The 13,420-nt window shown below is 40.6% G+C and overlaps 1 protein-coding gene across 1 annotated transcript in view; it reads right to left on the reverse strand.

Moving 5' to 3' along the window:
• Positions 1-1,091: 1,091 nt before the first annotated feature.
• Positions 1,092-13,420, reverse strand: part of LOC308105817 (inactive dipeptidyl peptidase 10-like) — a gene marked incomplete at both ends in the record, with an annotated part of 142,989 nt that continues 130,660 nt past the window's right edge. Inside the window, 8 exons of the mRNA XM_080456742.1 lie at positions 1,092-1,226; positions 4,102-4,175; positions 5,159-5,234; positions 8,759-8,817; positions 9,715-9,814; positions 10,212-10,266; positions 10,739-10,933; positions 13,327-13,396. Of these exons, the coding sequence (XP_080312868.1) occupies positions 1,092-1,226; positions 4,102-4,175; positions 5,159-5,234; positions 8,759-8,817; positions 9,715-9,814; positions 10,212-10,266; positions 10,739-10,933; positions 13,327-13,396 (764 nt within the window). The remainder of the gene's footprint in view (positions 1,227-4,101; positions 4,176-5,158; positions 5,235-8,758; positions 8,818-9,714; positions 9,815-10,211; positions 10,267-10,738; positions 10,934-13,326; positions 13,397-13,420) is intronic.

A 13,420-nucleotide genomic window follows, 5' to 3' on the forward strand; every position in this document is an offset into this window, starting at 1 on the left:
GTGAACTACCCCTTTAAGTATATTTTCAGACTTGCCCTTTCACTCTGTACTTAGTCTTCTCTTTTTTCCCTCTACACCAAACCTCTTTGCTGAAAACAGCAGATCTACGAGCTCTCACAGCGCCTCGCGCTGCAGCACATTGTGAGCTTGTAGATCTGCTATTTTTGGCTAAAGTTCTCTTCAGTATATGGATGCTAGTGGTTAATGCAAAAACGTTATCCAATCACACACAGATTTCGCGGACCCCCCTGTAGTAACCCTTGAGGACCCCCTAGGGGTCCCGGACCTCCTGCTGAAGACCCCTTGGCCTTGTAGTAGAATACAGAAGTTCTGAAAATAACTATGTGTCCTTCGACATGTAAAAATAAATAACAGGTTTTTCTTTAATTTAATTCTCACGTCCTTCTATCGCAGTGGTTCTCAAACTTCTACGTTTCAAGGACTCCCCTTGAAATGTGTCATTTTAAGATTTCTTTGGCTATTCAAAAATAGCAGATATACAAGCTCATAGCGCACTATGAGCTTGTAGATCTGCTAATTTTGGGGATTTTTTTTTTGGAAAATTTGTGAAAATCTTTGAATATATATATTTTTTTAAAGCGAATATTTTTTAACTCAAATCTTTGCTTCTGGGGGATTCTACAAATGTCTTCTAAATACTAACAGTTTTCTGAAAAAACCTACGTTGCTATAATATCAGTGGTTCTCAAACTTTGTTCATGTCAAGGGCCTCCAAAATAATCTGTGTTTGGCCGCGGACCCCCATCTCAAAATATGTTGTTCCAGGGACCCCCCAGAAGCAAAGATTTGAGTTACAAATGTTTGCTTTAAAATTTTATATATATTCAAAGATTTGCACAAATTTTCCACAATAAAAATAAAATAAAATCTACAAGCAAAAAAAACAAGATCTACAAGCTCATGGCGCGGCACTCAGTGCCGCGCCATGAGCTTATATATCTGCTATTTTTTAATAGCCAAAAGTATAAAAGTTTAAAGTGGTTAAAATTATTGTGACGCTATATTAACCCCAAGGACCCCCGGGGGTCCCCGGACCCCACTTTGAGAAGCACTGCTCTGATAGAAGGAGCCTAGTCGTCTTCCTTGGACGTGGTGGGGACGGGGTTCTCCTCCTGGAAACAGGACCTGAAGAAGTTGAGCGTTGAACTCTGCATGTAGTACCGGCTCTGGACTGAAGCCATGTCGTGGTCTTCATCCGGGAAGATCTGAACCAGACAAACAGAGCATTTTAGCTTTAGCATTTAGCATGTTTACAGGTGTCATATGACTGGTGACCAGTGTTGCCACGTCTGCTTATTATAAGTGACTTTGGCCCTGTTTTTTCTTGTTTCTAGACTAGAGGGTAGTTGCCAGTGGTGTAACTAAGTACATGTACTCAAGTACTGTACTTAAGTACATTTTTGAGGTATTTTTTACTATACTGGAGTATTTCCAATTTTCAGTACTTCTACTTCTACCAAATATTGTACTTTTACTCCACTACAATTATTTAAAAACTTTAGTTACTAGATACTTTGCAATTATCAATTATTATATTATAAAACGTACATGAACCACTTTAACCCTATTTGATAAATAGGCTATTTGAAAATAGCCGATCTACAAGCTCACATGCGTCGCATCGCGACGCATGTGAGCTTGTAGAACATTTTACATCTTGTAGAACATTTTAGTACTTTTACTTTTGGTAGGCCTACTTTAAGTATATTTTATACCAATACTTTTGTACTTTTACTCCAGTACATGTTTTATTCCGGACTTTTACTTAACAGAGTATTTCTATATTGCAGTATTGATACTTTTACTTAAGTAAAATATCTGAGTACTTTTTCCACCACTGGTAGTTGCATGCTTGGGCTTGCTTCCAACATGCAGTTTGAACTAGTGGTTCTTAAACATTTTCATGTCATCAACCCCCATACAAGTACTATGTATTTGTTGCCCGTGGACCGCCATCTTAAACTATTGTGTGTCAAGGACCCCCATTTAAGATTTGTGTATTTAAAACGTTTCAAACGTATTTCAAATATTTTAGTTTCAAGACGTTTTGAAAATAGCAGATCTACAAGCTCACAGCGCCTCGTGATGTGAGCTGGAAAAATAACGAAAAGCTATAGTTGCCCCGGGCGACAGCGGTCTACACAGTACGATTCACCGTAAGTTGTAAAAATGTACTTGAAATTAAATCTTAAGTGTCAGATGCACTAATGTGCATCTAATTGCAAATGAGTGACTTTGATACTCTGCCAGGAGACACAGGTTGCCAAAATCTACATCTGTATATTGTCACTGTCAGGCAGAGACCTTTTATCTCTTCATATTTCAACTTCTTCTTCTTTCTTTTTTCATAAATTAATGCTCAATTCATCACGCAAGAGTGTCACACAAAAGGAGTGAAAATTGCAGATCTACAAGTTCCCCACTTGTAAGAACAGCTCACATTTTTATCCCATGATTTTTTTTAACCCTTGTTTCACCCGGTGCCAATTGCCTAAGCTCTAATCCTGGGCGCTACTCTCCTTCTGCCAGCCTGGGGAGAGCCACGAACTGAGCTCATGCTTCCTTCAACGCATGAGGAGTTAGCAGACCGCTTCTTATCACCTGACAGGGGGAGGTTCCCCGGTAGAACGTAGCTTCTTATCACCTGACAGGGGGAGGTTCCCCGGTAGGACGTATAGCTTCTTATCACCTGACAGGGGGAGGTTCCCCGGTAGGACGTAGCTTCTTATCACCTGACAGGGGGAGGTTCCCCGGTAGGACGTATAGCTTCTTATCACCTGACAGGGGTGAGTTTCCCCGGTAGGACGTAGCTTCTTATCACCTGACAGGGGTGAGTTTCCCCGGTAGGACGTAGCTTCTTATCACCTGACAGAGGGGAGTTTCCCCGGTAGGACGTAGCTTCTTATCACCTGACAGGGAGGAGTTTCCCCGGTAGGACGTAGCTTCTTATCACCTGACAGGGGGGAGTTTCCCCGGTAGGACGTAGCGTGTGGAAGGAACACGTTATTCCAACCAGTCCCTTTCCCCTCCATCAGGCGCCCCGGCTGACCAGGGGGAGGCAGTATAGAGACCAGGATTACTGCATGTTTTTTGTGAGGGTACCTACCGTAGCAGACCCCTCTGTAATTGTTTCTCAAACAATAAAAACTGAATGGTTTTGGACATACACCCGACAGTGACGATATGAAACATCCATTCCACCAAATGCTTCAATGAAACATGGATTTATTGCCTGGGTTTATATAATGAAATACTATCAAACGCCTCCCTTCCCAATGGTGCAACACCTTTCCCTTCATACCCACACCGGTCTCTCCTAAAACACAGAGAGGTTGGGACTCCATGCTGCGGGGAAAACCATTCTCTCCCACTTTATCAATCCTGAATTAACCCATTAAAACCGGGAACACATCTCTGTCCACTTAAACCGTTATCTTATAGTAGATCTACAAGCTCACTGAGTGCCGCACTATGAGATCTGCTATTTTTGAAAAATGTTCAACATTTGTGCAAATCTTTGAATAGGCCTATATATACTTTTTAAAGCGATCATTTGTAACTCATATCTTTGCTTCTGGGGGGGGGGGGGGGGGCACACACACAATATTTTGAGATGGGGGTCCGCGGCCAAATACATATGATTTTGTGGTTTGAGAACCGCTGATATAATAGCAACATAGGTTTAAAAAAAACTATGTTACAACATAGGTTTAAAAAAACTGTTAGGATTTAGAAGACATTTCGTAGAATCGGCCTGAGGTCATAGCATAAATAGCAGATCTACAAGCTCATAGCGCGGCACGAAGTGACGCGCTATGAGATTGTAGATCTGCTATTTTATGAATAGCCAAAGTTTACAATAATGGTCATATAGCTAAAATCAAAAGATGACACAGATGCGTTCGCCGGATTGAAAGGATTAAAAAGGATGATTTAAAGCGGAGAGGGTAACGGGGGGGGGGGGGTCTGTCTGAATTATAAATGGAACACGGAGAGGCCCTTCTTTCTTTTATTGGGTGGAATTAAACGGTGGGGGGGGTGGTCGGCTCAGGGATGGAGCGGCGCTGTTCGGTCGGTCACCTGCAGCGTGTAGTTAGCGTTTGATGTCGACAGCAGTTTCACCAGCTCAGCAGAATGTTGGAAGTGAACGGTCGCTGTGGGAACGGAGAACAGAGAAAAAGAGAGAGAGAGAGACAATTACATTGGATTCATCACGCTCTGGCACCGTGACTCCTCCTGGCAATCATTTCATATAGAACGTGTAGAGTTCTGTGTTTTATTTCTTTTTTCTTGTGTAGTTAAGAAAGTTTAAAGCAGCAAAGTAATGAGATTTTCACGTCTTTTTTTATTTATTTAAATATTATATAAATGTGACACATACACAGTTATGCCAGTATTTAGTATTACTTGGTCTGTGGGGCTGCAACTGTCCATCATTTTCTGAGCGATTATGCTATCGATCCCTTTTTCACTATTTTATACTTTGTCACACAATAGTATCAAGCAAAAATTGTGAAAATAGTGGATGTACATTTATTTTGTGTTTTCTCCTATACTGATATACCCAAAATAGGGATCAATTGTTAAGCAATATATATATCTTTTTATCAATTAAATTGATTAATTCGATTAACTGTTGCACTTCTACTTCTAGTTCACATTTTATTTGCGAACAATGAAAACCGGGAAAGCATTTAATGATGTACAAGCAGCGCTGCGAGCTTGTACATCTGATACTGCTGATTATTTTTTGTGAAAAATCTTTCACAAAAAAAACGCGTTTATTAACTCTTTCAGTGCCAATGAAATAAAAAAAATATGTTCATACTGTGCCAGCAATTATAATAATAAGTTAAACAAGAAGTGAATGGAGCAGCAAATCTTCGGATCACGATATCTTGGGTTCTGAAAATTCTTAAAAAAAAAAAAAAAGTAATAATAATAATATACACATATATATATATATATTTTTTTTAACACAAATCTTCTCTTCCTGGGGGGGGGGGTCTGCGGCTAAATACATATAATTTTGGGGGTCCTTGTGGCACAATTAAAAGTGTTCCTGGTTTAGAAGGAATGTGTAGAATGGGCCTCAAGTCTTAATGGGCTCAGAGGACGAGCCGGTTGCTTCTCTCACCGTCCGCGGTGCCGTGGATGATGAGAAGCTTCCGCTGGACGGTCGCATCAGAGACGTTACTGAGCAGACTGGAGATCTGTGGAGGACACGTTCAGTGGTGGGAAAAAGTACTCACATTGTGTTTTACTTAAGTAAAAGTATCAATACCGCAATGTAGAAATACTCCATTACAATTAAAAGTCCGGAATTCTAAACTTACTTGAGTAAAAGTACAAAAGTATTGGCATCAAAATGTACTTAAAATTACCAAAAGTTGAAAGTACTCATTATGCAGAATGTCCCATTTCACGTTTTCAAATGTATACAAATCTTTTGAAAATAGCCGATCTACAAGCTCACAATGCGACGCATTGTGAGCTTGTAGATCTGCTATTTTCAAATGGCTGAAATGTATATAGGGCTGAAGTGGTTACTGTATGTTTTGTAATAATAATCTAAATCTATCAAATTGGACTTAAAGGGTAAGACCACTTTGGTAGAGGTTTGGGTTGTGTAGTTACCTTGCCATGATGTAACTCCAAAGGTGGGCAAGAAATCAAAAATAATTGCTCCATTGATTAGAAATTGATAATTCAAAAATATGCTCCTCATTGACTTACATTGTATGGTATAACAGCTCTCAAAGTCACTCTTTTAGCACATAAATGAACACAAACAAATCTGATTCAGACAATATAGAGCATCACCAAACCCAGTACTGTTTATTTTTTTAATACAAATGTCAACTTCCTGTTGATTTTACTATTTGAAGATCTGGATCCGGATCCGCAGATCCAGTCCAGGTTTTCTACTTATTAAAAATGGCAAAATCAACAGGAAGTTGACATTTTTATTTAAAAAAGAAACAGTACTGGGTTCGGTGATGTTCTATATTGTCTGAATCAACTTTGTTTGCGTTCGTTTATGTGCTAAAAGAGTGACTTTGAGAGCTGTTTTACCGTACAATATAAGTCAATGAGGAGCATATTTTGAATTATCAATTTCTAATCAATGGAGCAATTATTTTTTATTTCTTGCCCACCTTTGGAGTTACATCATGGCAAGGTAACTACACAACCCAAACCTCTACTAAAGTGGTCTTGCCCTTTAAGTAAAGTACTGTTGAGTACATGTACTTAGTTACTTTTCACCACTAGACACATTTAATGAAGAGTTATCACTGTAACTACACTGTGTGATGAAGAGACATAGGGTTCGTGGTCTAAATGGGTTAAGAGTGAATCATTAAGGAACCAGAATCGTTAAAATCCTAAAGGATTCCAGCCCTACGCTGTGACCTATCCAACATCCTTTACTCATACAGAGCACATAAATACAGTCTCCTCCAGTCATCCTGCAAACAGAACTCCCTTGTGAGTCTCAACCATAGACCGTAAAAAATATGGACGAAGGGAACGGTGACGTCACCCATTGGTTTCTACAGACCGTAAATGAAGCCGATTGTTCGGGAACGTGCAATCCGCCATCTTTAATATATACCATTGGGCACGTCGGAACTCAAACGCTATTGCTTGAGACCAGACACGTGACCAGAGAACCGGAAAACAATCCCCAAAGAATGCTATTGGTTGGGTAGCGTGTCAATCAAGAGCGGAGGCGGGGAATGAATGCTATTGATTGTGTAGGTTGTCAATCAAATCATCCCGCCCCTCCTGGAGCATAGCCTACTTTATCGTCAATTTTAGAATAAATGGGACCATAATTTAGCAAAACGCATATCATGATGATTGAAAGGAGACTCTAAACTAGCGACTGGAAGCATATAGTATTTATGACATGTTTTATTAAGGTAAGAAAATCTAGTCTAAAGTTCGTCCAAAAACCCATCCGCTTACAATGAGAGAATATTCCTTCTGACACCTGCAGGGGTAAAACAGCACCACACAGGCCATTCATATGAACTGTCTCTCTTCCGTATCGGCCTCATTGTAAATATTAGTGATGGGCCGATACCACATTTCTTCAATTCGATACGATACCGATATTTTTGGGGGAGATTTTCCGATACCGATACCGGAACCGGAAACATAACCAAACCGGAAACGGGACCGGCAATGGTCGTAAACCGGAAACGGAAGTACCATAAACGGAACCGGAAATGACCGTAAACCGGAACCGGAAGTACATTAAAACGTATCGATATATTTTTTTACGTATCGATACCAAACAATATTCAGACAATCGATCGATATATCGATACAAGTATCGATATGCCCATCACTAGTAAATATGTCAGGCTGGCCCCTTTGTCTCGAGGTACAATATGAAGGAGTCTCTCTCTGAACTACTGCCAACAATACAACTCGCCTCCTAGCCAAGAACACAACACTATTTACATCAGTGCAGTGGGATAGCAGAACTGTTTTGCATTCAGGATGTTAAATATTTCATTGCAGCGGTAATTCACATGCACCTCCCCACTGTTTTGTCACAGTTTGATATTTTCTACACAGTTTAGTGTTATTTCTCCTCTTTGCGCTGTGTTCCTTGGCCCTGCCAGCCACGACCAGTGTTGCCAGATTCTGTGAGAGAAACAAGCAACCAGGGTCTAGGAAAACCAGCCCAAAAGAAGCGACTATGGGCCGAGCACTTTAACATCAGCTATTTGAAAATAGCAGATCTATGGGTGCTTGGGAGCTCATGCACCCACGGGAGACAGCGAGCACCCACTGGGAATGCGTCGGTTGGATTGGTTAAAATGCTTTGTAACGTGCGCACTGCGCAGGATGCATGATACCCAGTGTTATATAGGGAACATTATTTGTATCAGAGGAACGCGTTGTGCACTTCCATAAATATATATATTTCTCTACAAGCTCATAGCGCGGCACCGAGTGCCACGCTACGAGCTTGTAGATCTGCTAATTTTTTTTAATCGTGAAAATGTGTGTACATCTTTGAATATATATATTTTTTAAACATTTTTAACTCAAATCTTTGCTTCTGGGGGGATTCTACAAATGTCTTCTAAATCCTAGTTTAAAATATATATATATGTTGCTATAATCAGTGATTTTCAAACTTTTTCATGTCAAGGACCCCCAAATTTATATGAATTTTGGCCGCGGACCCCCATCTCAAAATATTTTCTTCCAGGGACCCCCCCCCCCCAGAAGTTGTAACAGAGTTAAAAATGTTCGCTACGGAAAAACAGATATTCAAAGATTTGGACGCATTTTCATGATTATTCAAATAAATAGCAGATCTACAAGCTCATATGAGCTTGTAGATCTGCTATTTTTTTTAATAGCTCAAAGAAATCTAAAATTACACAGATGCGTCCCCGGATTCAATGGGTTAAGCATGACTCGCCGTGGGGGTGGGGGCTGGTGGGTCGAGCACTCACCGGCAAAATCATAAATCGGCGCCCCTGCAATCCGCTGCTCTAGTAGAAGATATGGACTACCATGTCTGTGGACTGGGTCAACTTGATAAAAAAGTTTCTTCCAGAGGAGTCAGATAATGGTCTGGTAAACCCAGCTTACTGGATTACTTGACGACTTTGTGGTTATTTAAGTAAACATTTACCTTTAAAGGAAAAAAAAAACGAAATACATGCTACATTAGCATACTAATGTAGCATACATGCTAATGCCTTACCTGATATCTGCTGTCCTGCTTGCCTGGAAAGCCAAAGTATCGTTCAGTGAAGGCCGAGTCTTTACATGAAGAAAACAGAAGAGATCAGGAACAGTTAGGAACTAATTATTCACACTTTGCTTTGGTATGGTGATGGATTCATGAGCATGGCTTTGAATAATGACACTTCATGAATAGCATTTCACTGGATATTTTCTACTGGATCGCTGAAATCAGATGTTTGGGTCTGATGCCTGTTTCCTGAGAGTCCTTGACTTAGACGACAGATGACCGATATTCTGACTTGTTTAAAAAAAAACGTCTAAATGTTCTCCTACCATAGAGTCTCCAGTTGGTTGCATGTTAAAACCTGCTGAATGTTCTCCTACCATAGAGTCTCCAGTTGGTTACATGTTGTTAAAACCTGCTACATGTTCTCCTACCATAGAGTCTCCAGTTGGTTACATGTTGTTAAAACCTGCTACATGTTCTCCTACCATAGAGTCTCCAGTTGGTTACATGTTAAAACATGCTAAATGTTCTCCTACCATAGTCTCTCCAGCAGTTGGTTACATGTTGTTAAAACCTGCTAAATGTTCTCCTACCATAGAGTCTCCAGTTGGTTACATGTTGTTAAAACCTGCTAAATGTTCTCCTACCATAGAGTCTCCAGTTGGTTACATGTTGTTAAAACCTGCTACATGTTCTCCTACCATAGAGTCTCCAGTTGGTTACATGTTGTTAAAACCTGCTACATGTTCTCCTACCATAGAGTCTCCAGTTGGTTACATGTTGTTAAAACCTGCTACATGTTCTCCTACCATAGAGTCTCCAGTTGGTTACATGTTGTTAAAACCTGCTAAATGTTCTCCTACCATAGAGTCTCCAGTTGGTTACACGTTAAAACCTGCTAAATGTTCTCCTACCATAGAGTCTCCAGTTGGTTACACGTTAAAACCTGCTAAATGTTCTCCTACCATAGAGTCTCCAGTTGGTTACAGGAGCCACGGCGACGCCACACTTGAACATGGAGCCATTAGACAAGAGCAACAGCGTGCTGAGGAATCCACCGTACGCCTGCAAGAACAATACAAATGGAAATAATACATTACAGCAGGGTCTTCAAGGTTGTTCTGGCCAAGGACCCCTTAGCTGAGAGAGAGAGATGACGCAGGGACCTCCCGCTACATGCCAAAAATAGCTGATCGCGCGGCGTTGTGAGCTTGTAGATCGGCTATTTTTGGCTAAAGTTCTCCTCAAAATAGTGATGTTAGGGTTCAAGTGGTTAATAATAATAATTAAAAAAAAACATTCCTATTACACAAAGATTTGCCTTTTTCCACTTTTGTGGGGGGGAAAAGTAACAGCTTTTTTTCCACCCAGCAGTGACAATATTCAGGTTTATTATTTTAACGATTTCAAATATAAATCAATAATAAAACCAAGCAGCAGCTAGATCAATAAGCCATGTTACCTTCCCATAAACTCCAGCTTTTTTCCCATCAACATAGGGCAGCTTGAGCAGGTATCTAGGAAACAAGAGAGGATTGGTGGTTTGCAACATAATATCTAATAAGACAAATAACCATTGGTGGATGAAGTACTCAGATTTAGTTTGACTTAACCCATTAAGACCTGGGACGCATCTGTGTCACTTTTTGATTTGAGCTAAAAAGCATTATTTTGCTTTGCTCCCACCTGAACCAGTCCCTCCGCCCCCTGTCCTAGTCCCTCCTCCTCCTCATGCCCACACCTGTTGTGTTATGATAATGAGGGGGAGGGTATTTCTACTGCGTCATTAAAGCGCTGTTTTTCTATTGGCTATTATATTGTTTGACCCTCAAGGTGTCAGCCTCCAGGAAGAAACTCAAAATAGTCAGAGAAGATATAAAACACCATAAAAACACCACCAGGGGGCTTAATGAAGTTCTATCAACCTCATAGACACATGAAAGACAGAGAAAGTGCAAAACCATGGCACCACCTCTTTAAAGAACCTACTCCAGAGCAGCGATGTGGTCCTGGACGTCCACAGAGCCCAGTCTCTGGTAGAGCTCATGCAGAATCCTCTGCCCCTGGAAGCCGCTGCCTCGACCGTCCAGACGAGCCACGATCACGTGGTCTGAGCTGACCAGAACCGAGTCCCAGTCCAGGGAGAAGCGGTCGCTCACGGTCTGGCCACCGGGGGCGCTGTCTCTGTCAAAAAGGAGACGAGGAGAATCACATCATTTTGACTGTTTCACACAATTCATTATTCCCTGCATCCGCTGCTGCCAGCGTTTTTTCACCTTGTTTTGACGATCTTTGGAGAGCCGCAGAAGCCACGACGTGCACGTGGACGTAAACAACAAGTGTCCGGTGGGTGGGGGAGGGTCTCCTCTATCCACTGGAACCACGTTTTTTTTGTACCGCGATCGGCCATTGTGTTGCTATCGCCCATTGAAAATGTCTCGTTTAAAAAAAAAAAGTGGACGGAAGGGACGTTTTTTGGGATGACGTCACATCCGTCCATTCCTTGTATCAGAGTCGATGGATAATTCCTAAGTTGCGTTAGAGCGCCCTCTTGTGGATGTAATTTTTTTTAACAGAGATCTCCGTCAATGGCGGATTAACGGTTGGATCTGAAATGAGGGAGGCAGGGCTTGTGTTAAACGTTGTCAGTTTACCTGTTACGTGATTCTGTTGTTTTGCTTGGCGTTAAAAGTCAGACAAGCTTCATTTTAGTATAGTCTGTTTTAGCGACTTCCCTTGTACTATCTCCAGCGATCTGGTACGCCCCGAATTTAGCACAAACAAATACAAAAAATATTGTCTACATTGGAAGGAACGCTGAAAAATGAATGCTGTTGTCCAAGCGTCCGAGGATATTTCGGAAAGCAGCAGCAGGAAATTAGAAATGGTATTTATTAACTGCAAAATACATAAATGAATACATTTCCGGTGCCTACAGTACGTTATGTTGAAGAAAATGTCGGGGGGCCGACACTCTAAAATAAAAAGAAGACAAAGATTCATTGTGTTTAGAGAACTTGTCAAAAGCCCATTCATGTTAAATGGTTATTGTGAAAAGATGATATCAAAAATAACTTTTGTTTAATTGAATTCACGCAGTATGACTTCAAATAAGAAGTGGATTCTGTTTGTCTAATATGCAAATAAACTGAATCAAAAGGATCTCAATAAATCAGGCGAGCGGACAAGATGCTCTTGTTGAAATTTGTTTTATGTGGGACTGAAAGGACATATCTTGGTCAAACGTGACTCCCAGATTCTTTACAGTGGCCCTGGAGGTCAAGGTAATACCATCTAGGTTAAAATTCTTATCGGCTAGTTTATCTCTGAGGTGCTTAGGGCCAAGTACAATAACTTCAGTTTTGTCCGAGTTGAGGAGTAGGTAATTACGGGTCATCCAACTCTTGATGTCTATAAGACATGCTTGAAGTTTAGCCAGTTGATCTGTTTCATCTGGCTTCATCGATAGATATAATTGTGTATCATCTGCATAACAGTGGAAATTTATAGAGTGTTTCCTAATTATCTCACCTAAAGGAAGCATATATAGAGTAAATAGTATTGGTCCAAGTACAGAGCCTTGTGGGACTCCGTATTTAACCTTTTCGCGTAATGAGGGTGTATCGTTAACGTTTACAAATTGAAATCTGTCAGACAGATAGGACTCAAACCAGTTCAATGCAGCACCCTTAATGCCAACCAAATGCTCTAGCCTCTGTAACAAAATATGGTGATCGATAGTATCAAATGCAGCACTGAGGTCCAACAAAACCAGTACAGAGAGAAGGTTGTTATCGGATGCAATCAGGAGGTCATTTGTGACCTTCACCAATGCCGTCTCAGTGCTATGGTGTGCTCTGAATCCTGACTGAAAAGCTTCAAATAGCTTATTGTTATGTAAAAAGTCACATAACTGCTTGGCGACTGCTTTCTCAAGGATTTTAATAATCATTAAAAAGGAACAGTTTTGGACATACAATGTTTCCAACCGTCAGCAACGGCACCGCAAAATCCTTAATTTAACAAAAAAAAACTAACCGACCAATTTTAGCTGCTATTTCTTCTTACTAATTATTTGACTGTGTGCAGTGGTGTAAAGCAACTTAGTAAAATTTTGAGGTGTTTTTACTTTACTGGAGTATTTCCAATTTTCAATACTTCTATTTCTACTCCACTACATCTCAGAGGCAAATATTGTACTTTTACTCCACTACAATTATATGAAAACTTTAGTTACTGGTTACTTTGCGGATATAAACTATTAGATTATAAGACATACATTAACCACTTTAGATTACATTAATACATTAACCAATCTACATGCTTGTAGATTGGCTATTTTCAAACATTTCAGTACTTTAACTTTTGGTACTTCTATCTTGATGCCAATACGTTTGTACTTTTACTCAAGTACATTTTTTTAGCATGCACAGGCCACAAAGGCCTGTGCATGCTAAAAAAATGTACTTGAGTAAAAGTACACACACACACACTGTGTGTGTGTGTGTGTGTGTGTGTGTGTGTGTGTGCGTGCGTGTGTGCAGAGTAGAGGGTGCTCGTGAAGGTGGCTCACGTACAACATCAGGAGGAGAGGATGCTGCTTGGCTTCGTCCAGATGTGCCGGGACGCTGATTTCCAGACGGAGAGCTGTGTGGAACACAGAAAGAAGCT

The sequence above is a fragment of the Gymnoscopelus braueri genome, assembly GCF_963280865.1.
Source record: "Gymnoscopelus braueri genome assembly, chromosome: 18".
Taxonomy (NCBI): Eukaryota; Metazoa; Chordata; class Actinopteri; order Myctophiformes; family Myctophidae; genus Gymnoscopelus; species Gymnoscopelus braueri.